A 26432-nucleotide genomic window follows, 5' to 3' on the forward strand; every position below is an offset into this window, starting at 1 on the left:
GTAGTGACTGCCGCCAAGTCCATGTTGTGTGCAACACTCAGAATGAATAGGATTACTAACTGGCTTTTTGTTTCCCTCTCAGGGTGACTGTGTCCTTACAGTGAGCCTCACCGAACAGAGCGAGCTGGAAGACGATGCTGTGTTCTACCTGCTGTTTGCTGGCTCCACGCTGAAGCATTTAGCAAGTGCTCGGAAAGTAGATTCTGCAACCCTAGAGACAGTCACCCCAGGTGAGCAACTCCTATCCCATGCGCTTTCTTTTAAAGGGAACCTGTCACATGGATATTGTGGTACTCGGCCATTGAAAACTTTGCTCTCTTTACTATGAAGTCTAGAAGGCGGCCATATCTGTGATTGTCAGCTCTCTCTATTTGCACAGGCAGAGCGGAGACTGTCCGTCACTTGATAGGACAGACTTAATGGTAAAGAGCAGAGATTTCAATGGACAAATGGCAAGTTATACAGAATATTTTCCCACAAATTATGTATCAACCTGCTCAGCTCCTTCTGCTCTATAACATGCTACTTAAGATCAGACTGCATTTTTCATGTGACAGGTTCCCTTTAAGATGTTGAATCATGTATGTATATCTCTTGATTCATCCTAAAAATATTGAAAGGATATGCATGCAATTTTAATCATCTGTCTTTTTTTATAGTCTATAATATACATTATTAATTACATGTTTTTCTGAGGAAGAAAATGTGAGACAGCTCTTGTAATTGAAATACATTGATCTTCTGAAGATTACTGGAAATGTAATAGTCTGTAATATGTCAGAAGAGACAGTAGGACAGTAGTTCTTATTGCAGGGCTGTCAGCCTTTTCATTGGTTTACTGAGCCTTCTACTTCAGAATTTGGGCATCAAAAAAGTCATAAAATAGGTTTTTGTGACTTTTTTGGGCCTAATTGTGCTAAATTTTTGAGACTACTTTTTTTTTTTTTTACAATTTTACACAGTTTTTTTTAAAGTAGATGCGATCAGATTTTGGATTGGGTTCCACGAGCTCTGATACTTGATGTTATTGTAGCCTGATGATGTCATTTCAGGTGACTGTTCTGATCTTTAGTGGCATGTGTTATCATGGCTATTTGCCACAGTGCTGATTTATGAGCCAGTGACTTTGTCTTCCCAGGTGTTTATCTCTGGTCTCCTATCTGTACAGAACACTAAAGCCACACACCGCTAAAGGGACAAGTTACAGTGACAGATGCTAACCACATTGTCATTGCGATTAAGAATTTATGAGGTTTATCTGGAGACTTAACTTTGTTATTTTATTATCATTGCTGTCTGTGTGTTAGGAAAGAATTGCCTTTTAATTACGGCTATTGTGAATGGTGTATACTCACAAGAAAGCATCTTCAACTTAACCCCTCATTTTCAACTAGGGATTTGGGTTTTCACAAATGCAGAATTCAGCTGTTCTCAAATGTAGGATTTCTTATAATATAGCATGGTAGTGGTGACACTGGCAGCAGAATACAGGGGTTCCCACTGTTGTCAGCATCACTAGGCAAGTAGATTTATGCTACTTAATTTTTGGAAACCATTCCAGTTCTCATTGTATTTCTACCTTTTCAGGAGGAATAACCGAGGACCAGCACACTACAGTTCTAGGAAAGATTCTTAAGAATTAGTTTTCTTTATGAAATGGCAAGTATAAGAAATGCACAGGTCCTCTATAAAGGGTTTGTACCAGGTTTAGACGTTCTCTCTTATCAATGAGGCAGGGGATAACTTCATGATTGGTGGCGGTCCGATCGTTCAGCTGCCTCCAAAGATTCTGAGAACAGGGGTTCAGTTTCCATTTTGGGATGCAGCGGCGGGATATCTCTGGTGCTCCCATAGAGGATGAATCTAGAAATGGGGCTCATGGTTGGCCTACCACTTCATCAGGACAGGGGAATCGAACCTCCATTCATAGAAGGTCTGAGCTAATCAACCCCCATTATTGTTGCCATGATTGGTGTCAAAATGCCAACGTATATTGTACTTGTACTTGGTCCTTCCACACCGACACTACCACATAACACCAAAGACACAACCGGTTTTCACGTTTCATTATATTGCTTTCCCTCTGCATCAATCTTTTCGTCTTGTAGGACATTTCTCAACACGGACAACCCGCCATAAATAATTTTGTATTTTGAGCAGAAATTAAAGGTTGTGGCGCAGAGTTTTATTTATTTATTTATTTTTGTATGTGTTTTAACTCCGGCTAAACCTAGCAAAGTATGTTCCTCCACCATTGTATTCATGGTTTTGGCGCAGTTTACTATAAGCTAGGCAGCCTCTCTTATTTCTGAATATCATGGTTCTTAGACACCAACAGGCAGTAGGTGTAAGCAGAGACTGTTCACATGTTATATGCTGAACTAGTATCTAGGTTCCTGGTACAGAGAGAGATGAGACTGCCAGGAAGTGACAACTGGGTGTTACCAGTTACTAATGTGTCCTTACAAAGGCACTCACTTTGTGCAGTAAATGTTACCAGGGTCAGATTTTGTAGGGTCACACTTAAAGGGGTTTTCCGGGCCCAGATGCATTTTTTTCCTTCATACTGATAACTTCTCCATTGGAAAGTTGATTGGATCTAATCTGTGGGGTCTGACACCCAGACCCCCACACAGACCAGCTGCTCTGGTTTCCTCCTGGTGCTGACAGCTATAGCAGTGGTCAGGAGTCCTTCTGCTGTTCAAGTAATACTGCTTCCGCACCCTGTCCACTGCTATAGCTTATGGTGCCCGGAGTCCGCTAGAGTAGCTGCTCTGTGTAGGGTCCTGCTGCTGAATGCTCACAAATCAGATGTAAAATACATTTGGGGAAAGAAAAACCCATTTTTTAAATTTGATACAATCAATTTTCTGTAGGAATAACCGAGGACCTGCATAACACCATTTATAAGTGAACATGCTGTAGACTAGACCACCTGAGCTGGTGGTTTTGCACCTTTCATGTTGGTTTGGTCAGACTTGCGATGTCTCCTGGATGATAATGTGATGACATTGGTGACTGGTGATTTGTCACATCGCTCTCTGTTAGGCTGAGGCGTTGGCCTCGTGGCATGCATGTTGTAAAATGACTTTGTGACTTCTGTTAATATTTGGGCTTTAGGGATTTATGCATGACTTCATATAGGACCCAGGCTTGTGGTCAGATTTGGCGTACCCCTGGTCAGTTGTCATCTGAGATGTCAGCGTGTGCATATTTCACACCCATGCTTAGCATGTGGCTTTACAGGCCTCTGCAGTTATGTAGCACATGCTATAAACAAACCACAGTTTCTAAAACACTTGGTTGCCTAGTATTGTGTTAAAGTGAATATCCTTGTTTCAGCACCATTAGCTTATACTGTATATAATCTGCATAAAGAGGGTGAGACGATATGTAATACATTGATTTACTTGTTCTGTGCTGCTTCTAAATTACACCCTCTATTTTTATCCAGAGCTACTACTCTAGTTTTTCTGGTTGTCCTCGGGAACAGTCGACAAACTTGATATCATCCGAATCCTTGACCCATTACATAAGTTCCTGTAATGCAGAGTGATGGCAAAGGTGGCCATATATACTTCTTTTCAGTGGGGCTTGTGCTGCACCTCGCATATAGGGGTGACCCGACTCTGATGGGGCTGGTGAAGTAGGATTGGGCATGTTGAATTTTACACAGTGACATTTTTGTTCTCAGGTAAGTTAAGTTGCTCTCCCTGGTGGGGCCAAACCCAGGGTGCATGTGTATAGGTTTAGTCACGAGGAATAGCAGCTGGCTGAACAAGCATTTTTCTGATCATATATGGCCATTTTTATAGCAATGTGGTACGAAAAACAAACACTAGAGTCTGGTACCAACGCTAAACTTATCATATTGGTAAACTGAGAAATGCTGGGAGATTTCAGCTCCGTGTTGTTAATGCAGCTCTGGAATATGATACAGGTTGTTACTGAGGATCAGTAAGGCATATGTGAAAGCGGGGTATGTATGAATTGTATGTTGTGTGTCTATGTAGCTTTAATATTCACCTTTTAATAGGGCATATGGACGGGGCTTATCTTCATGATGTAAATACCTTGCTGGGCCTAATAAGAGGTCGTTGGTGCTCTACCTAGTGCAGATCACAATCTGTGTTGATGCAGTTTCTGGTGAGCTAGATCTTACTTCCTGTGTAATTATTTTGCTGGTATAAGATCTTGCACTACAAACGTCTTGTATCTTATGTGGTAGGGGCAGAGCAGATACTAGACTTTCTGATAAGGTGACTATAAATCTGTAAGGTCATATCTGTGCTGGACACTTCATTTAGAGCATCTGTTGAAGAATCCACAATTGCAGATGAAAAGTGCTGCATGCTGGAATTCTTTGTCCAACAAAATGACGTACACTGGTTGAGTCACAACAGACCCTATTTTAGACTTTGGGATATTTTTGGTTTTTTTTTTTGGCATCCATCATTTTCATCATTTAGCGCTTCCGTTGTTCTGTTCCTGTAATGGAGCACAACAACAGAAGACCACAAAGCTTTGATAGAAGCCAAAGATCCACTTTACCAATAAAATGCTGGTGCAGGCGCACTTTTCCAGTAGAGCAGATGGATCCTACACATCCTCCATTGTAATTGGATTAAAGATTACATTCTATTTAGACATAATGGCATTGCATAGTGTCATCTATCTATGAAAATACTTACTCTCCACACGCCACTGTCTGAAAGTGCATATACAGCATCAATATCTGTGGAGGTGCCCCCAATATTTTATCTTCAAGCAAACTTATTTGTTCGGTTTCACAAATTCTAATTTCTGGAGCACCATTGACACCTGGCAAGGAGTGTCATCATTGTCTACCTATCCTGTGGATATGGAGAAGTCTTTGCTTACTAGGTCTCACCACCGGGAGTCGGGGTCCGTCAGTGCACCATGTGACAGGAGTGGTGGTAGATCATTGTTTGATGCCCATTAAGGTCAAAATTATATATGGCTGCATTGGGGGAGCAAGGCTTTACTAGACAATCATTCCATAACTAGTTGTTCAGCCAACAATCTACTGTACCTATATGTAATGTATGTGGCCACCATTACATGTCTCATTGTGCTTGTTATATCCACTAGCTTTTTTTACTGTTTGTATAAGGTCAAATCCTAAGAACATATTTACCCGAATTGTAAATTGTCACCAGTACCTGGAAGTCCTTCACTTGTCATTAGCTTTCATTATGTGGATTAGTATGGGGAACGTTAGGTGACCTCGACTATAGAATTTGTATACACTTTATCGGGAGCCTACAGGTATCCAATATTGGTGCAAACGGCTCCAGTCTTCAAAGTAAATGCAGTAACTTTAATAGTCGTGACCCGACCCCTTCTGAGCAGTAGTATCCATACACCCAAGTGTGATTGAGGACAAGCAGCTGGTGGCACAGGAAAATGGTTCAGGTGGCAAACCACATCTAGATATAGACGGTGGAAGAGAGCAGGTTAATCAGCAGTACCAGGCAGTGATCTGAATATCCAGGCAAACTGATGTTGCAAGATAATGGAATTAAAAATGCCTATATACTGTATCTGTCTTATAGATTTGTTTTTTATATTGCAGCACAGAGGTGAAAACCCCGTAACTAATATATACATAAAGTTATGTGTATCCTGTTTTCATCCATGGGGGTCTTCAATGTAAATACGGAATGCCGACTGTTATTTGGGTGGAAATATAATGTGTTATAAGTCTCTAATGATAAAATATTTTACAATTTGTGTTCCGTAGGTCATGACTGCTGTGAGCATGTGAAAGTCCTGTTGTTTGCCTCGAAGAAAGGTCTATCTGCCATAGTAGCTCAAGAGGACTTTGAGTTCATCAAAGACGAAGCATACGAATCTGCTCAGTTTCTCGCATCTAGCGTCGGCAACCAGCAAGCTCTGCTCTTTGCCAAGTTCTTCTTGAATAAGTCAAGATCATCTCCTCAGGATGCAGCCATACTGGATAAGAAGATCACATTGGCTTTTCGACATTTACGGTTACCGAGTGGATGGAACGTTTTGGGAGAACCCTCAAGTATAACAGGTAATGACCATTGCAAAATGTTAATTCTGATTAAAAAATGGAGCTAGAGTATATATAGCGGGTAATAAATAAGCCTGTCCCACTCAATTTGGTAGCGGCTTTGAATTCAGAAACCTATAAGAATAAATGTATGGAAGACCATTGGAAGCACATGACAAAGGCCCTGAGGTATTAAAGTTACCTGTCTGTAGTCTGCGGCTCACATACTGTTAACAACACTTCCTGTGCTGGTTTTGATGTGGTGTTGCCTCCTTTCCTGCCAACACCCCACCCCCCACCCCCCACCCCACCCCCCAAAAAAAAACAAAAAACAAGTGTTTCCATTCTTCTCAAATTCTACTTTAATAATTGTTGGCCAACTACCAGCCAAATATCTGATTTTGCTGAGAAATATGGCAGTCTTCAGTGACTGCCAAAGAGAATGGCCTGAGACTGAGGTATTGCATAGCCATCCTTGGGTTTTCTATGTAATGTAGGGACAAGGATGCTCCTTTTGGTTTTCTCTGGAGTAGATATGAGCCTCTATTCACTCAGTATTTTGGATGGTCCCGTATACATGTTGTGTATTGGGTGTGAGTCCGAGGCAAGATTTAGGTCTCATCCTGTATCTATCCATTAGCAGTTTGGGGTCATGGAGGCTCGGATGGCACATGGATATCATCCAAAACAGAAAATATTAAAACTGTGAATCCTTCAGGGTTTCCTTCTGAGACTTTTACCCCTTCCTTATGTCCTTGCCACTCTTTACAAACAAAGGTTCCTATTGTAGACTGTGACTACAGGTGCGGTTTCTTGTTCTTCAGTCATGGCGATGTAATGAGAACCTGCATGGGCTTTTTATGTCCCCGCACATTTGTGAAGGATATTTAAAGCTGTCACTGACACGGCCTCTGCAGTTACACAGGGAAATAATTCATTATCTCTTATATGATTCCAGTATCTTGCACTGAGCACAGATCCAGTGGGTGGTTTCTGTCACCAGACGCATTAAACACATTTGTCAGTTTACACCAGTTCAGCTGTCTAAACAGCCCAGGCTCCCATTTCCCGACTCTCCTTGAACTTCGCATCTGTGTGGCTGCTGCACATCACAACAATACAAGGCAGCCAAGGACACTTAAAACAAGCAAATCCTCAGCGCCCAGGAGCCTTTATTTACAAGACTTGCAGATTTCCTGCTAAGAGCAAAATAGACACAACTGTCTCCATGTATTCTAGACTCATCACATGGCAAGCGTGTTAACCATGCATCTGTTTTCATATACACATGCGTTGTCAGGTCATATTGTGTATGGTTAAAGGGGTTGTCTTAGGGGAGGCTCAGAAAACATTGGGGAAAAAAAAAAAGCGGTACTTCCCTCACTGATCCCCTGCTGTTCCTGTCCTGATGCTTCCCGCCCCTCCAATGGAGTCTGCTTCCTGGTACTATCTCAGCACGCAGGAATCACTTGCTCAGCCATTCACTGGTTGCAGTACTGACCAGCAGGGACCTGAGAAGTGTCAGAAAGGACTTCTTCCTTTTTTTTTTTTTGCTTGCCCCAACAACCCCTATCCTTACCGGACAATCGCCATCCAAAAAATAAATAAATATTTTATTTTTTTTAAGTTCATTTTTTGCATAGGTTCACCTTTTTATATTATAACGTGTAAAAAGACACAAAATACAAAATGACTTTCATGGATAAATCGTTGAGCATACAATGATTTTCAGGACCCCCTCCAAGAAAAAGACCACCAAAGGGGAAATAGCCTAATAATGAGAATATGAACGAGTATAAGTGTATTCTCTAGATATAAGGGCAGTTGGATATGAGGAGAACCTACAACATGCAATGTAATCTTCAAGCAGCATGTTAGAGCAGGAGGCGCTGAGTGGATTGATATATAATAATACATTTTATTTATATAGCGCCAACCTATTCCGCAGCGCTGTACAATTTGTAGGGTTCAAATACAGACAGAAAGATGCATTACAAAGAAAGTCATTTCACACAATGGGACTGAGGACCCTGCTAGAGCTTACAATCTATGGGGTAGAGTGGGCGACAAAAGAGGTAGTAGGGGCGGCATTGCTAATGCAGAGGTCAGACACTTCTGTAATAGAGGTGACTGTCATTACACAAACATAAAACTTTATGAGCCATCACTAGTGGTGTCCTTTAACATGTGAATGGAACTTGGACCTATAAAGTTAGCCTGAAATGGCATCATATCATGTGGGGAAATGTGGGAGCGGGGACAGAGGAGGTTTAAATTTTGGGGATTCTAATTATAGTACGGAAGGGTTTACATTAGAAATTGTGACAGGCCTGTCTGAAAAGATGTGTTTTTAGTTTGCATTTGAAACTGTAGAAATTGGGAGTTAATCTGATTGTCCGGGGTAGAGCATTCCAGAGAAGTGGTGCAACTCGGGAGAAGTCTTGTATACGAGTGTGGGAGGTTCTGATAATAGAGGATGTAAGTCTTAGGTCATTGAGTGAGCAGAGAGCACGGGTTGGGCGGTAGACAGAGATGAGGGAGGAAATATATGGAGGTGCGGCATTATGGAGAGCCTTGTGGATGAGAGTGATAACTTTATATTTTATTCTATAATAAATAGGCAGCCAATATAGCGACTGGAACAGACCAGAGGCATCGCTGTAGCGTCTAGACTGATAGATGAGCCTGGCCGCTGCATTCAGAATAGATTGTAGAGGAGAGAGTTTAGTGAGGGGAAGACCGATTAGTAAGGAGTTACAGTAGTCAAGGTGAGAATGAATCAGAGAGACAATAAGTGTCTTTAGTGTATCTCTGGTAAGGAAAGGGCGTATTCTGGAGATGTTTTTGAGGTGGAGGTGACATGAACGTGTGAGTGATTCAATATGAGGGGTTAAGGAAAGGTCTGAGTCAAAAACATGACCCCCGAGGCAGCGGGCCTGCTGCCTAGGAGTTATAGTAAGGCCTGAGATTACAATGGATATATCAGGGACAGATCTATTAGATGGTCGAAACAGTAGTAGTTCAGTCTTAAGCCGGGTTCACACGATGTATTTTGGCACGTGGACGGCGCGGGAGCTTTTGCGGGCCGTATACGCTCCCATTGATTTCAAAATAGCGCCGCGTATACGGTCCAGGCTCCCATTGAAATCAATGGGAGCGTATACGGCCCGCAAAAGCTCCCGTGCCATCTACGTGCCACATTACGTGCCAAAATACATCGTGTGAACCCGGCCTTAGAGAGATTTAGTTTGATAGATCGAGGACATGATATTAGAGACAGCAGAAAGACAGTCGCTGGTGTTCTGTATTAGTGCAGGGGTGATGTCACGGGAAGATGTGTATAATTGGGTGTCATCAGCATAAAGATGGTACCTGAAGCCAAATCTGGCGATGGGTTGTCCATGGTTTTGCGGGAATAGATTAATTGTCCTCTATTCATTTATAGCTCTGCTCTTTTTGTGATGAGGAGCCAAGGGGCGGTCCTATCAGTGATTGACTCCTATCTCTGTTTGCCCACATGAAAGCCTGTCGGTCACTGAGTAGAACCGCCCCCTTGACTCCTCAGCATAGAAAGAGCAGAGATGAAAAAGAAGAAATGGCAAGTTATACTGAATCTCTTCACACACAACTACATGTCATTCACTCCGCTGCTCCTGCTTTATAGCATGGTACCATTTTTCTTGGCCTTGTGCTGTCAGACTATTCCACTGACCACAATCTATATATTGTTGTTTTTATGGACGTGTCAGAGTCAACTTTTTGTTGTGTAGTCAGAGGTCATTTTTAAAGTGCAATGGGGGTAAACCTAAATCTAAATGGGTTTATGTGGTGTTCATGTTGAACACAGATCACACACATCTATTAAAAGCAGATGTCTGAATAGACCTTAGGTTTGCAGTTACCGTTCTGCCGGTTACCATTGGAAACTAACAACATCTTATGGACAGACACCTCCCTAACCGTATAAATAATCTCCTATAAAGCACTGGGATAGTTATCACTTCTTTCCATATCCGATTACTGTATAGTACATTGTGTTAAGATGACACCTTCCAGAATTCAGTTTCCTAGAGCAAGCTGTGTGCAGACACTGTGCCAGAGAGCAATGCTGGAAGATTAGATCTCAGGCCCGAGAACTGTCAGGATAACTGGCCGATGATACAGGCAACTGAGATTCAGTACAAGGCATGGAAAGCCAAGTATCTTAACCTGCTCAACTGTTTTATGTAGGTTAATTTTGTAAAATGTTAAGCAAAGATGGATGTGTGCTTAAAATAAGGTTTCTTATTTCTCTGTATTCGTATATTTCTATTCATGCCTCACGTACGGTAAGTAGACACGCACATATACAGCAAAAATGACAAGGTACCGAGACCCATCTATGAACTGTGTATGTGGAATGTGTCTCATGACTCAGTATATCCAGCCAGCTGCTAAATGGGGAACAGTTACAGGGCTGGCCCCTGCTCAAAATACACAGGTGAGCCAAAGGGAAGGAAAATCCTGAAATGTATTTCTGTCTTTGTTGTTCGTCTCCCTACTCACTGGTATACTCTTACATTTTTTCTTATATTGATAGGATAAAATATGCTTTTAAAGTGCGATATATATGGTAGATAGTTATAGATATTATTATATAATATATATTAGTGTGTGTGTATTTTATTGTTCTTTAAGATTTTCTTAGAAAGTAACATTACGCCCATTGGAATTAAGCTGTATCATTGCCATGTGACCAATTTAATGAATGGGACCTAGTTGCCGTGTGGTGCTCATCTGACTAATGGATGTGATGTCACTTCCTGAGGGAAAAAAAAGCCGCCGTGTTTTCTAATCCTGGATAACCTCTTTGCGGAAATGCAGCTTTTTTGTTGCAGGAGTGGTTTGAAAAACATAAAGGAAGCTCTTAGGCGTTTTCCTTCTGTTAAATCCACTCCTGACTTGGGCTCAAAAAACGCATCAAAACCTGCAACAAAAAAATAATGCATTTTTGCAACATAGAGCCGTAGTCTTAAACCTCGAAAATGACAAGGACTCTTTCTTATATATGCCTTTACAGCCTGGGTATACTTTGCGGCAGATTCAGCATATAGTTACTAGAGGATCCACAGAAGAAATCTGCATATTGGCCTTGGTTTTTCCAGGTGTATGGAATTGGGGTTATAATTCATTAGATATTATGGGATTTTATGAAGGTTGTGAAGGCCACTCCAAAATTCTCTTCCAAATAAATTATACATAAGAAAAATATGAAACTAAGTTATAAGGTTTACTTTGGTCATGAGCATGGGTTTTTATCAGAAAATTCAGCTACCAATACAATATCATGGAAAAAGTGACAGCAAGAAGTCGTGAAAGTTAATTGTCTGCCAGATGACTCTTTTATTGAATCTTCTATAAATGGAGGCTCACGGAACTGGAGAGAAATAAATAATGCAAAAGAGGGAAAAGGTAACCGTGTGAAAGTACAAGAATTCAGCAAGAAAGGAATAAGGATGTGATTGAAAGGATTCCATTATTTTGGATGTTACAGTTTAGAAAGGACAAGATGGTATATGAAGAAGAAATGATATTACTAGGTACAGGTTTGTGGTAATGGCTCGTAGTATAATTTAGCAAAGCCTTCAACTTCTTTGAAAATCTCCTAGTCAGTCATCACCAGGGCTGTGGAGCCCATAGTTGGTCCTGACTTTACAGTCCTAGTTATCGCCCCAAGTTGGCCTGTGCGTATATGTGTTTTCAGTGGGGAAGAGGGGAAGTAAAGCTCTGGTGGTAACGTTATCTCCCCTGAGAACAGAAAGAATGGACATGCCGAAATCCAACTTGCCCAACTCTTCCCACCTCAATGCACATTAGCTGGTTGGACTGTCCTGTCAGAATGAGTGGACTCGGCAAACCGAGCACTATTAGTTCTAGATGTTACGTTATGTAAATGTCCCCGTTTTGTCTTCCCAAAAAAGGGGAGTGTGATGGAAGCGGAGGTTTTCTCCAATAGGACTAACTTTTTTGTTTTTGTCAAGAAATATTTATGTTCCTCACCGGCCATTTCTGAGAACTGCATGCAACCCAATTTATACATTGTCCCTCCATGTACAGAATGACTGATACCGCTGTCGTGTTTGTTTCCAGATGGTCCTGTGCAGGAGACATTGATGCACTTTGCTGCAAGGCTCGACCTATGTGCATTATCAAGGTTTCTCTTGGAGCAACCAGGAGGGAGAACATCTTTGGCCATCGCCAATAGTGATGGAGCTACGCCTGTAACCTTGGCCTTGGAACGAGGCTTTCTGAAGTTGCACCAGCTCTTAACGAAGTACGCAATATTTCTATTTTCTCTAATTGCACTTTATGTATACAGTTATACAATTCCCAATGATATGCTTTATTTTACCTATGAATCCTCTGAAACAGCAAGTCTTTTATTGTATCTGTTATTAATAAACCATTGTAGCTAAACATTTCTAGGGAATTCTCTACTGGTGTCTGCAAGGCTTGGCAGACTTGTCTTGGTGATGTGGATGGGAAACGGGAATGCAATGAATTTTTCCTGTCCTGTGGCTTTACGGAGTAAGATTTGTCTGACAGCTGCTTCTCCTCCCTTCACTTTTGATTTTATGCACAGTTGGCCATGCCAAAAATGAGTTTTGAGGCAGACTGTAACTTACAATAGGCAACTGATCCTGTGTCTATGGCTGTCTTTATAATGGTCAGGATGAGTACTATTCTGGTCGTCATATACTGCATGAACAATACTTGCCCTTTAGCAATGCTGAAAAAAGGGTCACCCTTCCAAGTTGCTTGTTCACCTTACAATGGCTGAAAAGACCAATCTTGCAGCCACTTATCTTGAGACCGTTGGGACAGTTTGCTCTGTTTCTGTGGGTTTTCCTCCCATCATTGTCTTGTCTGCCTCATTGGCGGATGGTCAGCCTAAAAATTAACTTCAGCTTGATGGGTTATACAATACCAATGGGTGGAGTTGGTTCTACAAGGATCTTTACTTTTGTACGATTTCATTGCCTCAGTTAGGACCAAGGATGGAGCTCCTATGGAAAAACATTATGGTCCCATTGTTTTTCAGTATCTCTGCATAGAGCACCGCCTTACGTTTTCTAACTTTCCACTGAAATCCACTAGCTTAGGCATTTACCCACTATCTTATAGACATTAGAACGCTGCTATTAAGTTGATAGAACCCCTGATCTGCTGGGCCCTTCTGCTGCTTACAGATTGCACCAATGATATGTCTGACCCTGGCAGTGCTGGTGGAAAAGTTATACATCTGACAAATGTATGCTGGATGATATTTTCAAGTGTGTCCTGGTAAATATGTTTGTTATTGCCAGCGTTTTTTAGAGTGTATATAAATGTTTTGACACTACTATTCGACTGCATGCGTTTGCTATTAGCTTACATAAAACCATGTTTCCATTGAATTAGAAAATGGAAGTTGTGCCATATATGTAACTTCCACAACTTGGGCCCTTTTTATTTCCTGAGCCCTGGGAGATGTATAAATGTCCCTGGTGTCCTGGGAGATGTATAAATGTCCCTGGTGTCCTGGGAGATGTATAAATGTCCCTGGTGTCCTGGGAGATGTATAAATGTCCCTGGTGTCCTGGGAGATGTATAAATGTCCCTGGTGTCCTGGGAGATGTATAAATGTCCCTGGTGTCCTGGGAGATGTATAAATGTCCCTGGTGTCCTGGGAGATGTATAAATGTCCCTGGTGTCCTGGGGGATGTATAAATGTCCCTGGTGTCCTGGTGGATGTATAAATGTCCCTGGTGTCCTGGGAGATGTATAAATGTCCCTGGTGTCCTGGTGGATGTATAAATGTCCCTGGTGTCCTGGTGGATGTATAAATGTCCCTGGTGTCCTGGGAGATGTATAAATGTCCCTGGTGTCCTGGGAGATGTATAAATGTCCCTGGTGTCCTGGGAGATGTATAAATGTCCCTGGTGTCCTGGTGGATGTATAAATGTCCCTGGTGTCCTGGGAGATGTATAAATGTCCTGGTGGATGTATAAATGTCCCTGGTGTCCTGGTGGATGTATAAATGTCCCTGGTGTCCTGGTGGATGTATAAATGTCCCTGGTGTCCTGGTGGATGTATAAATGTCCCTGGTGTCCTGGTGGATGTATAAATGTCCCTGGTGTCCTGGTGGATGTATAAATGTCCCTGGTGTCCTGGGAGATGTATAAATGTCCCTGGTGTCCTGGTGGATGTATAAATGTCCCTGGTGTCCTGGTACATGTATAAATGTCCCTGGTGTCCTGGGAGATGTATAAATGTCCCTGGTGTCCTGGGAGATGTATAAATGTCCCTGGTGTCCTGGGAGATGTATAAATGTCCCTGGTGTCCTGGTGGATGTATAAATGTCCCTGGTGTCCTGGGAGATGTATAAATGTCCTGGTGGATGTATAAATGTCCCTGGTGTCCTGGTGGATGTATAAATGTCCCTGGTGTCCTGGTGGATGTATAAATGTCCCTGGTGTCCTGGTGGATGTATAAATGTCCCTGGTGTCCTGGGAGATGTATAAATGTCCTGGTAGATGTATAAATGTCCCTGGTGTCTTGGTAGATGTATAAATGTCCCTGGTGTCTTGGTAGATGTATAAATGTCCCTGGTGTCCTGGGAGATGTATAAATGTCCTGGGAGATGTATAAATGTCCATGGTGTCCTGGGAGATGTATAAATGTCCCTGGTGTCCTGGTGGATGTATAAATGTCCCTGGTGTCCTGGTGGATGTATAAATGTCCCTGGTGTCCTGGGAGATGTATAAATGTCCCTGGTGTCCTGGTGGATGTATAAATGTCCCTGGTGTCCTGGGAGATGTATAAATGTCCTGGTAGATGTATAAATGTCCCTGGTGTCCTGGGAGATGTATAAATGTCCCTGGTGTCCTGGGAGATGTATAAATGTCCCTGGTGTCCTGGGAGATGTATAAATGTCCATGGTGTCCTGGGAGATGTATAAATGTCCATGGTGTCCTGGTACATGTATAAATGTCCCTGGTGTCCTGGTGGATGTATAAATGTCCCTGGTGTCCTGGTGGATGTATAAATGTCCCTGGTGTCCTGGGAGATGTATAAATGTCCCTGGTGTCCTGGTGGATGTATAAATGTCCCTGGTGTCCTGGGAGATGTATAAATGTCCTGGTAGATGTATAAATGTCCCTGGTGTCCTGGTAGATGTATAAATGTCCCTTGTGTCCTGGGAGATGTATAAATGTCCCTGGTGTCCTGGGAGATGTATAAATGTCCCTGTTGTCCTGGGAGATGTATAAATGTCCATGGTGTCCTGGGAGATGTATAAATGTCCCTGGTGTCCTGGTACATGTATAAATGTCCCTGGTGTCCTGGTGGATGTATAAATGTCCCTGGTGTCCTGGTGGATGTATAAATGTCCCTGGTGTCCTGGTGGATGTATAAATGTCCCTGGTGTCCTGGTGGATGTATAAATGTCCATGGTGTCCTGGGAGATGTATAAATGTCCCTGGTGTCCTGGTGGATGTATAAATGTCCCTGGTGTCCTGGGAGATGTATAAATGTCCTGGTAGATGTATAAATGTCCCTGGTGTCCTGGGAGATGTATAAATGTCCATGGTGTCCTGGGAGATGTATAAATGTCCCTGGTGTCCTGGGAGATGTATAAATGTCCCTGGTGTCCTGGGAGATGTATAAATGTCCCTGGTGTCCTGGGAGATGTATAAATGTCCATGGTGTCCTGGGAGATGTATAAATGTCCATGGTGTCCTGGTACATGTATAAATGTCCCTGGTGTCCTGGTGGATGTATAAATGTCCCTGGTGTCCTGGGAGATCTATAAATGTCCCTGGTGTCCTGGTAGTTCTGACATACCTGTACGGTTTTGTTTGCTTGTGGTGATATCATGTGAGTTTAGTGATGTTTTACCAATGTGTGTGACAGAATGTTTTGCAAACCAGCTATTAGCTTTGCTCCCTCCCTTGTGGGTGAAGCAGGAAATGTAAATTTTCATGACAGCTCAAAGTTCACCTTAAGGCATTATCGTAACATCATCTTTTCGAGAGGAGAACTTTTGTGGTATCTGAAATGGAGGTAACAACTGAACTTGCATCTTGGTTGGTACCGTAGAGCTAACGCCTTTTATTCTGCTGTATTACAGTATTCTTATGTTTGTGCTTGTCTTCGCTGCCTTACGATCGATCTGGTTATGATGTAAAGCAACTTTTCTCTGTCAGAAACAAGAGAATTCTTTAGCTGCATAACAGCGGGAGAGGAAAGTAAGCAGACGGTAGAAGACAATGGGGGGAAAGGAGAGCAATAGAAACCAGTCACATTACTATGTTTTATATATTGGAAATTGCTGTAGAAAAATGATAGCCAGGATCTGTTTGCTGTAGGCTGCATGTTGTTTGATCTGTCATGTGAAGAAAGATTTAAAGGGGTTGTCTCAACAAAGACAATCCATTTCATGCAAGACCTGCAGTCTCAGCCAGCCGGGCAATTCTCTGAAAGGGCAATATAGTATTAAATGGCATGCAAATAGATAAATATCTATCTAGATAATACACAAATGTTTTGGGTTTGCTAGAGCAGATCACCATTTTGGTTCCTAGAAGGAGGTCCCTTTTTAACTTCTGTGCAGGTAACCGCAACACCGCCTGATTCCAGTGAATAGGGTTGTGTTGTGTTTCCTTTCAAGGATTGGATTGGAAAAAAATCTAATAGAAGCCACTGAGCTTAAAGGGGTTTACTGTCCCGTACTGCATGTTTCATACTGATGACCCATCCACAGAATAGGTCATCAGTATCGATCTGTGGGGGCCACTACATATATCAACTTTTGTGTCAGTCTCCGGGCACCTGAAGCTACCACAGTGGACCACCAAGGAATCAGCTCTAGTATTATTCAAGTGTACAGTGCCCAGGCACCACCGCTATACGCTGACAGGTGTTGGAGTTGTAGCTTCACTTCAGTTTCTTGAAATCATTGTTTCTGTTCCCTGTCCAGCTGGAGGAACAGCAGATCTGTATGAGGTCTAAGTATCTGATCCAGAGACTGATGACCCATCAGTAGGAAACTTGCATTAGGGTTGGAAAATCCCTTTTAGGGATGGTGTTGGCCGGAGCCTTTCCAGTTCCGGGGTTGTTGGTGCTTTCATTGCTTAGTAAGTGACACCACCCTACAAATGACTGGTTTATGTCCTTACATAACCACAACTGACTGCATAAATATGCAGAAATGTCTTCTGATTTTTTATTTTATTTTTTTTTATTTTATTTTTTACATTTTAGCCGGTGGCGTTCCTTAAAATGCTTAGTTGTTACAAACTGTTAAGAGGGCAGACTCCGCCGGTGAGTGAGGATAACTTGTCAGCGATTGACACTGAGCGGAGGAGAGAGCTGCACACTTGTACGACTACATCTGCAATATGTATATGGATTCATAACTGAATGTGATCAGTTTTGATTGTGTCTGACACTCTCCATCCAGTGCTGACAACCGGGTGTTTTCAATTTGTAGTCCAAGTAAGAGCCCATTCAGACGTGACTGCTGTTTGCATTTAATATCCATAGCGTAGTCCAAATCTGAATGGGGCTATATGCACTTAATGTGGGCCCTTTGTCTCCATGAAAAACAGGAGCACATGTTCTATTCTGGCCTTTTGGACCAGAGTAGCACATTTTAGGCTAGGTTCACATCAGCGTTCAGGGGGTCCCCTAGCTTTAGGTTAGAAACCTAATCTGCTTAAAAAAGTGTTTACCAGTGAACCCCATAGACTATAGTGGGGTCTGTGCGGCAAGAAAAGTGCTGCTTGCATCCCTGTTCTATTCGCATTTTTCATGCGTAGAGGGGAACGGAAAGTCCAAAATTTCCAGTTTAGCACTTGGTTTACCTTTTACCGTTTATTTTAGTTTATTGTATTGATTTATTATTCTTAGATGTTCTGATGACAATATGGAGAATAAAAAAATAACAGAATACCCCCAGACCCCATTAGGGCTCGTTCACATGGGGCAAGAAGGGGCTGATTTTGATGCCGAATCCACCTCAAAATCCACCCCCTCACAACAGAGGTGTATGTAGACCGTTAGCTTTTTTTTTTTTTTTTTTTTTTGCCGTGAGCGATGTGTTCCCATTCACAGAAAAAAGAAGTGAGTTGCCCTTTCTTCAGGCGGATTCGGTGGCTGATTCAGCCCCGGTGTCCACTTTGCGACAGCACCCTCCAGACGAGGCTCATTCATTTGGGCCTACTCCCGCGCGGAAAGGCGTGGCAGGTACATTTTGGTCCAATTCTAACACGGCTTCCCACCCAAAATCAGGACCAAAATATGCGGTCACTAGTCCCATGTGAACTAGCCCTTATATTTGGGTCCTCTGTATAACCGTAACTACACTAGTCCGACTGTCCGGCTATCTGTTCTTTTGGTCCTCTGACCAGGACAAGGATAGGTGACCCTAGTTTAGGAGAACAACGTTGTACCTGTTTGTTTGTGTGAGCTGTCAGTACGATCACATGTATTTTCTGACAGCAGATATTACTCATTGTTCCTTGCTCTTTGTACTGATCCTTTTTTGTTGAGTAACCTGATTTATATTCCTACTACAAAGTATGTGCAGATGCTAATTCTGTCCCTTCCCTTTGTGAATAATAGCAGATCTATCTGCAGTTCATGCACGATTACCTTGGTTTTGCTGATCAAAGTAATTTTACCTCTGAACTTGGTCCTACTTTAGCAAAAGAAAAAAAAATAAAGCGGAAAGTGGGGCCGATGTTTCCAGGCCTTTGTTTTCTTACCTATTTCCATAGCTGCTTAGCGTGGCTGAGCCTTCGGGAGGGGACAGGCAGAGTTGCCATGGGACTGACCTGTGTTGCTTTTTCAAAATACTGATTAAGTGCCTTAGATTTTGGCCTGGAGGATGTGCCTGCCTCCTGTGTGCACACGCTCCTAGTCTTACAGCAGCCAAACAGAAGGCCGTGTCATTCTAATAAAGATAAGTGTGCTTAATATTGGGCTATTTATACACAAACAGGATATGTCAGCTCACTAATGTGTACCCATAACATTTCTGCATATCAGGAATCAGAAACGCTGCAAAATCTGTTCCATGAGCTCATAGACAATACACGTGCAAAAAAAACCCAAACCCACAGCATTTTTTTGGTTTTGTTAGCTTTTTGCAGCATTTGTGACTGTTTTCCCTTGACGCAGCACCTTGAAGGTTTGATGGTGCCGCTCAGGCTGGCATGAGTTCTGTATTGTAGTGTTGGGTAAACTCTTGGCAGTTGTTGCAGCTCATATCGTATTGCAATAAATTAGCTGATATGGCCGAGTACATTTTTATTTTCTTCTCACTTATAACCCTTTACTATAACTGGCTGCAGGACTGATCTGTCAGCAGATATTACTTTTTATCTATAGTTCGGACAACAGAGCCATTTTTTTTAGAAACCTACTTCCTTGTGAACATTGGTGTTTCAATGCTGTCCATATATTCACATCAGTTGTTTGTTTGATTTGATTTTTTTTATGTTAGTGCATGTGTGTTTAGCAGTATATGTATATGCAGATATATTTCAGTTTCACATTATTGTTTCTTATCTTTTAGAGTGGATCCCCCCAAAATAGATCTTAATATTGAAATTTCTCATATTGAGCATTCTGATCACTTTTGGGTGAAGCACCATTATGGATTAAATGTTTACACTTTGACCAAGAAATCCCAAGTGGAGGCCCAAGATAACATGGAGGAAGACATTAAAGACCTGACTGACTACATCCAAGGTCATTCCCAATGTCCGGTAAGTCGTTGGGAGTAAAAAAGTAGATGGCTACGTACAACTTTTTTCATCTAGCTTCATTATAATCTGATTGATCATAACAAGATCCAATACATTACTTAGGCCTCATGAGCCTGAGTGTGCTCTCAGATCGGGGCTCCATCCCGATCCGATAATTATAGACCAAGTCCTATCCAAGTCTGTTCTGACTTCATGGCACTCCTCCATAGGATATAGCCTGGAAGGCACTCTGTTATCTGAGCGGGATTGGACTGCAGCACAAACTCGGCCTGCACTCTCTGTCGTGTGTATGAGCCCTTATAGTACATATCTGGGAAAAGAAAAAAATTGCACAAACCAGACCAACATTTCAGGGGCACCAGAGTATTCCAAAGGACTCTATAATGGGGACTGCTGGGTTCCCATTGTAGTTTTAGCCTGAACAAAATGGCACAGCTTGATTCTCGATTTTGTTGACAATTTTTTTTCAATTCATTAAGTATCCCTCAAACTCGAACAGTGATGAACTTGACTTTTTTGCTTTATTTATTTTATAAACCTTAGGTACGTGGTCTGGTCACATATTTGGTATAATCATACTGTACTTGTTCTCCTGAAAATCAGGGCTCCTTGTATGTAGACTTCTTGGTAAACTTGTGTTTATTTAGACAGTGTAAGGCTGGATTCACAATTGCGTTGTATTTTCTGTGGTAGACGCTGCTGCAGAAACAGTTTAAAATCGGCGTTGAGAAAAGTCCTGCATTTGCAGACTGTTATAGTCTATAGGGTCTCTGGGTTTTCGTATGTATCTGCTTTTTAAGTGGACGGGGTCTCCGTCTTTCAGGTCCCCATGTGGACCCAAATGATGGAACCCAGAACGCTAGTGTGAATAAGCCAAGCTGCATTTTAAAGTTTGGAGCTGGAGCAGTGTGATGCAGGTAATAGATTGCAGACCAAAGTTAGAGTTTTAGCAAGTGAGTTTAATGCAAAATCCCTTTGAAGATACATCATGGCACTTGAGAAAACACTTGACACGTTAAAAAAAGACAAATCAGCTAGAGGAAAAAAATTGCTACTAAATCCCATTAAAATGAATGAGTTGGAAGGTGTTTTTAAGGTGGATTCTGCCTTCAGTGTGTGTGTGTGTGTGTGTGTGTGTGTGAACATATTTGTTTTGGTACCGTGTTAGCCAGTGGTTATGAAATATGAAAAAAAAACAAAAAAACTTTTTAAGTCTTCAGTAGGTGATACCTTTTTTAATGGCTAACTCATGACAGAATATGACGTTTCGAAGCTTCTTCTGAGCTTCTTCTTCAGATATAACTAAAAACACTTTCTAGAAGCTGCATATTTATATACAACTGGACACAGGGCTAGGATTACAGGAGGGAGGGGGGAAGAGGCTTATTACTATATACTTATAACAACAAACAATCAATTGCCAGATCCCAGGTTATATTAATGGCTGTCTTAATGATTTGTATAAGAAGACATAAACCCACGTGAGATGTTAATTCCATTGTCCAGCGTCTGGAATAGGGTCATGGCCTTGATTTCCTTGATTTAAAGTTCCCTTTTAAGATCAAGATTTTCATGTCATTGATGATGCTGTGGTCTTCCTGGCAGAAGTGTTTTGGCACGGGAAGATCAGTTCTCTGTTGTTTGATTGTATGGCGATGTGAATTAATTCTCATTCTGAGTTTCTGTCCGGTCTCTCCAACATACAGATTTTCAGTGGAACATTTGGTGCAAATGATCAAATACACCACATTAGGTGTGTTACAGGTGAACGTACCTGGGATTTTATATTCCCTGTTAGAGTTTGGGATCTCTATCCTGTCAGTGGTCAGTATGTGCGGGCAGGTCTTGCACCTCTTCTGTCCACATGGGAATGTTCCTTTGTTATTTGGAGGTGACAGAGAGCTGCTAATGATCATATTCCTGAGGTTTGGTGGCTGTCTGTAGCACAGGAGAGGGGGGTCCGGAAATATGGATTTTAGACGGTTGTCTTTTTGCAGTAGTGGATGTAGTTTGCGTGTGATTCCTCTCAGCGTCTCCAGGTGGGGGTTATATGTGACAACCAGGGGCACCCGATTGTTTTCCTGTTTGGTGTTGTATTTTAATAACTCCGATCTTGGTATTCTGGTGGCCCTGGTGATTTGGTTATCAACTGATCTTGGATGGTAACCCTGCCTCAAGAATGTGTTTTTGAGGCCCCCAAGGTGCTTGTCTCTGTCCACCGGATCTGAACATATGCGATGGTATCTGATGGCCTGGCTGTATACAATGGAGTTTTTTATGTGTTTAGGATGAAAGCTATCCCATCTTAGGTAGGTAGGGCGGTCAATTGGTTTCCGATACAGCGATGTCTCAATTTTGTTGTCCTGTATCTTGATGACTGCCTCCAGGAAGTTGTGTGAACATACTCCTACTGTTTTTAAGACAGTTGTCACTAGTGTCAGGTAGATTTATTTATTTTTTTAATATGATTGTAAGTTAACTACTACAAGGGTACGTCCACATATATCTGCCACACACTGTGCCATTTTTAATCTTTGTCATCTGTCGCACATTTTTGCAGGTAAAGGGCAGTTTGGGGCTGGTTATAGACGACTGATGTAAAAGTATGGGCAGCACGGGACCATATACTGCTTGTGCACGGGTCATGCTACCGTGGCTCCTTTGATTAAATGAATAGGAGCCACAGATCCCTGACTGCACAATAGGACAGGAATAGGACCTGTCCAATCTGATGTGGCCCCGACTGTCAGCCCGCACACAGGACCATGAAAATCACGGTCGTGTGTATGGGCCTATAGAAAAGAATGGTTGCAGATGACCATGCTGACCTACAGCACAGTCATCTGCAACCAGCCTTTCCCACAGAACTGCACGGCCACTTGCCATCACAGCTGTGGAGTCGGTGTCTGAACCAATTTTGGATGGAGTCATAGTCTGAAAAAGGTTACTGACTCTGGCTTCCAAAGTAAATGATTCATTAGTGTTAATTATATTACATAATCATGAATATTATATAATTAATTATATGTATAGTTTGTTACATATTTCTTTTCATAGGAATTCAGTCACTAACTTTGTAATGAATTAGAAGAGCTTTACTGCTGTCAGCCATGTATGAAGGAGTCAGAGTTGGAACAGGAGTCAGAGTCCAGCTGTGGGAACAAAGGAGTCTGAGTAGATGGCTTTGGTTTACTGACTCCACAGCCCTAGTTGCCATTTACCTGCAAAACTATGTAACCATGAACAAGCTGAAAATTGCACTTATTTGTATTAAAACCACCACGCCTTGGCTGCTGTGGCCATACCCTAAGGATGTGTTCATACGTTGCAGCTGATAACTGGCATGGATATTGACTGACTGGGTTTTCTAAATGTGTAATGGTTGTGCAGTTCTTCAGCCATTCACTGTTCAGCTGCAGATCTTCACACTAGTGTGGTTATCAGGGGCAGGGTGTGAACACGGCCTAAGTAAAATCTTCCTTCTCTTAATATCTAATGAATCCCATTATCTTACTAGATGAGAATGGGAGGAGCAGACTGGAAGCCGAGAGAATACAGAAAAAAGAGCATTTCTGAATGTTTTATGAGTCTGAGACACTAAGAAGCATACAATGCAGGAAGTGGTTTATGTGCCAGAAATACAGACCCTGATCCTAACCACTCAGACGCTCTGCTGCCGGCCATTTTTATTTTAGATTTATTACTTAGGATTTTTTTTACTATACTGTTTTTATTGAATAAACAAGTGGCGATATAACATGCTCTCTAATAAACAAGGGAATCAAAATGGCAGTGACTACAGAGAAAAGCAAACTAGCAGTAAACAATGTATCCTTCCTCATTACTTAGTATTTCATTTCTATATAGAGTCCAATGACTGGAAATATTAATTGTATCCTCTTTTTACTTCACAGGGCACCCAGCAGGAACCAGTGTTTAAGGAGGCCCCTGATGTGTGCCCGTTGGATGTCAAGGCATCGACGACTGGTAACGCTGTGGACTCACAAGCAAGTAGTGGAGAGGATGCAGATGCCAGGCCCTGTGGTAGTTCTGACAATGAGGTGGAAACTGTGGGTGGAGGCTTTGTAAGTTCTAGTCAAGATGTTGAACCCAAAGAGGAAGAGGAGGGGAGCAAATGTATTGTGAAGGCAGAGAATACAGCGGTTACAACCCAAGGCATGCCACACTGTCCTGCTGAGGTACAGGCTGCTGGAAATCTTCTCTCCTGTGGAAACACAAATGAGGAAACTGGAATGACTTCAACTGGAATTGTTTCGGACCTCAAAGCCCTGTGCAAAAGTGATAAGGCCGATAAGGAAATGGTAGCTGAAAGTGAGACTCCAGACTTTGCATTTGTGGAAGCTGCACCCAAAGTTGCTGATCTTTCCCAAGACGTCAGTGTGAACATGGGACAGTCAGTGTCGGGTTATTGTACTGGTACGTCAGGCAGCACAGACACAGTATGTCACCCTGGGGGAAGTGAAGAGGAGGCGCACGCTATAGAAGCACTTAGAGAGTCTGCTTGTAAAGACAGTCAGTGCAATAAGACTTGTGCAGAGCCAAGTACCCATGTAGCATCTGAAGCTAATGCATTGGGTACATGTGATTTAGATGGCAACAAGATTTGTGACTCTCAAAACGAAAAAAATCTTGCACCTTCACAAACCTTAGAGAAGTTTGCTGAAAACCTGGTCCTATCTGTTGTAGACGGAGTCCTAGCCAGGGGATCAGACTACCCTAATGGTGGGGAATTGGAAGTGGAACGTGGGAAAGATGTGGAAACGATTGCTGATAATCTGACGGCATCGATAATAAGTGCAAGCTTGCTGGAACTGGAGGTCACCACTAGTGAGAAGGCAGCTGAGGCTTCTGAAAGTAAGGACAATGAACCTCAAGAGGAAGTGGTGCCAGAAACTGTGGTGAAAGCCTCTGCGTCACGTGACCAGGAGGCCAAGCTTCCTGTTGCTGCTGCAGAAAATGCAATTTCTCAAGTACTGGTGAATTCTTGCTCCGAACCTTCACAGGACAATGTAGAAAATACAGTGATTTCTGTTACTTCAGCAGAATTCAGTGCTGCGGAGCAGGCCATCCTGTCTGTAGAGTCTAGCCTGGGTCTACAGAATATTACAGAACTGTCAAATGAGCAACAGCAGGATGATAAGACTGAAAAGCAAGAGACACTGCCATCTGGTGGAACAACCACATCACTGCAGAAAGACAGTGAGGTGATACCATGTGCTACAAGCAAGTTACACAAAGACTCTGACACTCCCTCTCTGTTTAATAATGATGAATGCCTGCAGAAGCAGGAAGTATTACCAGAGCCTTCAGAGATCATTGATGCAAGTGCTGAAATGCAGGAGGCTGCCGTGACGGCCGCCAGGGAGCCCTGCACTGATCACGGACAGCTTACCTGGGAAAGTGACAAAGGGGGTGGTGAAAAGGACCCTGCACCTGTACAAGAGGATACTGGGTTTCCACCACTTTTAGATCAGAGTGCACTCTTAGCTGATCATGTGGATTATAAGCCCCCTACAGAGAATGGAAATGCATGTGAAAAGGAGGAGTTCGAAGAAGTTGTAAAGGAAACAGAGGCAGAGTATGATGGAGGCAAGGAAGACTCCGAGCCGGTACAAGTCCCTAGAGCATCCCTTCATCCCATAGCTGAGGAGACTTTACTACATGGTGAATCCAGTTCAGACACTGCATCTAGTGACGATACCGCCTCCTCTGACCTCAGCGACTCTGAGAAGTCTACAGGTACAGATGAGGAGCAAACTGTGGACCTGTTCTCCAAGGCAGCGGACTGCTTATCTGATGACCAAGAAGAGGCCGTCTCCCCCGAGTCCTCATTAATAAGACCTAATGGAGATATGTGCATGGACACGCCGGCTCAAGAAGTCGCTCAGTCGTGCCATAGTAAAGAGGAGTCACGCCAGGGAAGAGAGGATTATAAGGAGAGTCCGCACAACGTAAAAGAAGACGACTCTGGTTTGGATTTATCTGTGAACCTGGAGGATACTCTGTGTCCCAGCATATCTGACACAGAGATCATCTCTGGTAATTGTTCTCTTCATTTTATACTGCTATATAAATGTATAGACTGCTAAAGGGATTTATACAAACCAGTGCAAATAATGGGACAGCTGCTGCCTATAGCTGTCAGTCACCAAACACTTGCTATACTATAGATATATACTCCAATACTACCAGTCCAGTATTGTCCCCAGGAGGGATGTGGGCTCCAAGCCCAGTCTATACTCCTAACATTGATGTTTTGCATTTGTTTATAGAAATCCCTTCTATTTCAGGCCTGGTCTACATAGGCAATACAGGTTAATGTTATTCCTGCCATTCACAATCGTGCCGCTGTATTTAGTAAGCCACAATGTCACACTGCTACATTGCAACAAATCATAGTAAATTCAGTCAGGTTGTGCTCCGCACCCATGAGGTGACAGAAGAAATCCAAGCTTGTTGGTTTTCGGTCTGACCACTTTTGCTGTCATTAGATGCGATTTTAGCAGCGGCACATTGCGAGTCTCACTGTAGCCCCAGCCTTATATTTGCACTTATGACCAAATATCTATCCACTTTCC

At 42.5% G+C, this 26432-nt stretch overlaps 1 protein-coding gene across 8 annotated transcripts in view; it reads left to right on the top strand.

Moving 5' to 3' along the window:
• Positions 1-26432, top strand: part of AKAP13 (A-kinase anchoring protein 13) — a 177184-nt gene that overhangs the window by 62282 nt on the left and 88470 nt on the right. For all 8 annotated transcript variants that reach the window (XM_075273246.1, XM_075273241.1, XM_075273249.1 and 5 more), the window contains 5 exons: positions 83-230; positions 5765-6061; positions 12170-12353; positions 19641-19833; positions 23748-25893. In XM_075273246.1, coding sequence (XP_075129347.1) covers positions 83-230; positions 5765-6061; positions 12170-12353; positions 19641-19833; positions 23748-25893 — 2968 coding nt within the window. The remainder of the gene's footprint in view (positions 1-82; positions 231-5764; positions 6062-12169; positions 12354-19640; positions 19834-23747; positions 25894-26432) is intronic.

The sequence above is a fragment of the Leptodactylus fuscus genome, chromosome 5, assembly GCF_031893055.1.
Source record: "Leptodactylus fuscus isolate aLepFus1 chromosome 5, aLepFus1.hap2, whole genome shotgun sequence".
Lineage (NCBI taxonomy): Eukaryota > Metazoa > Chordata > Amphibia > Anura > Leptodactylidae > Leptodactylus > Leptodactylus fuscus.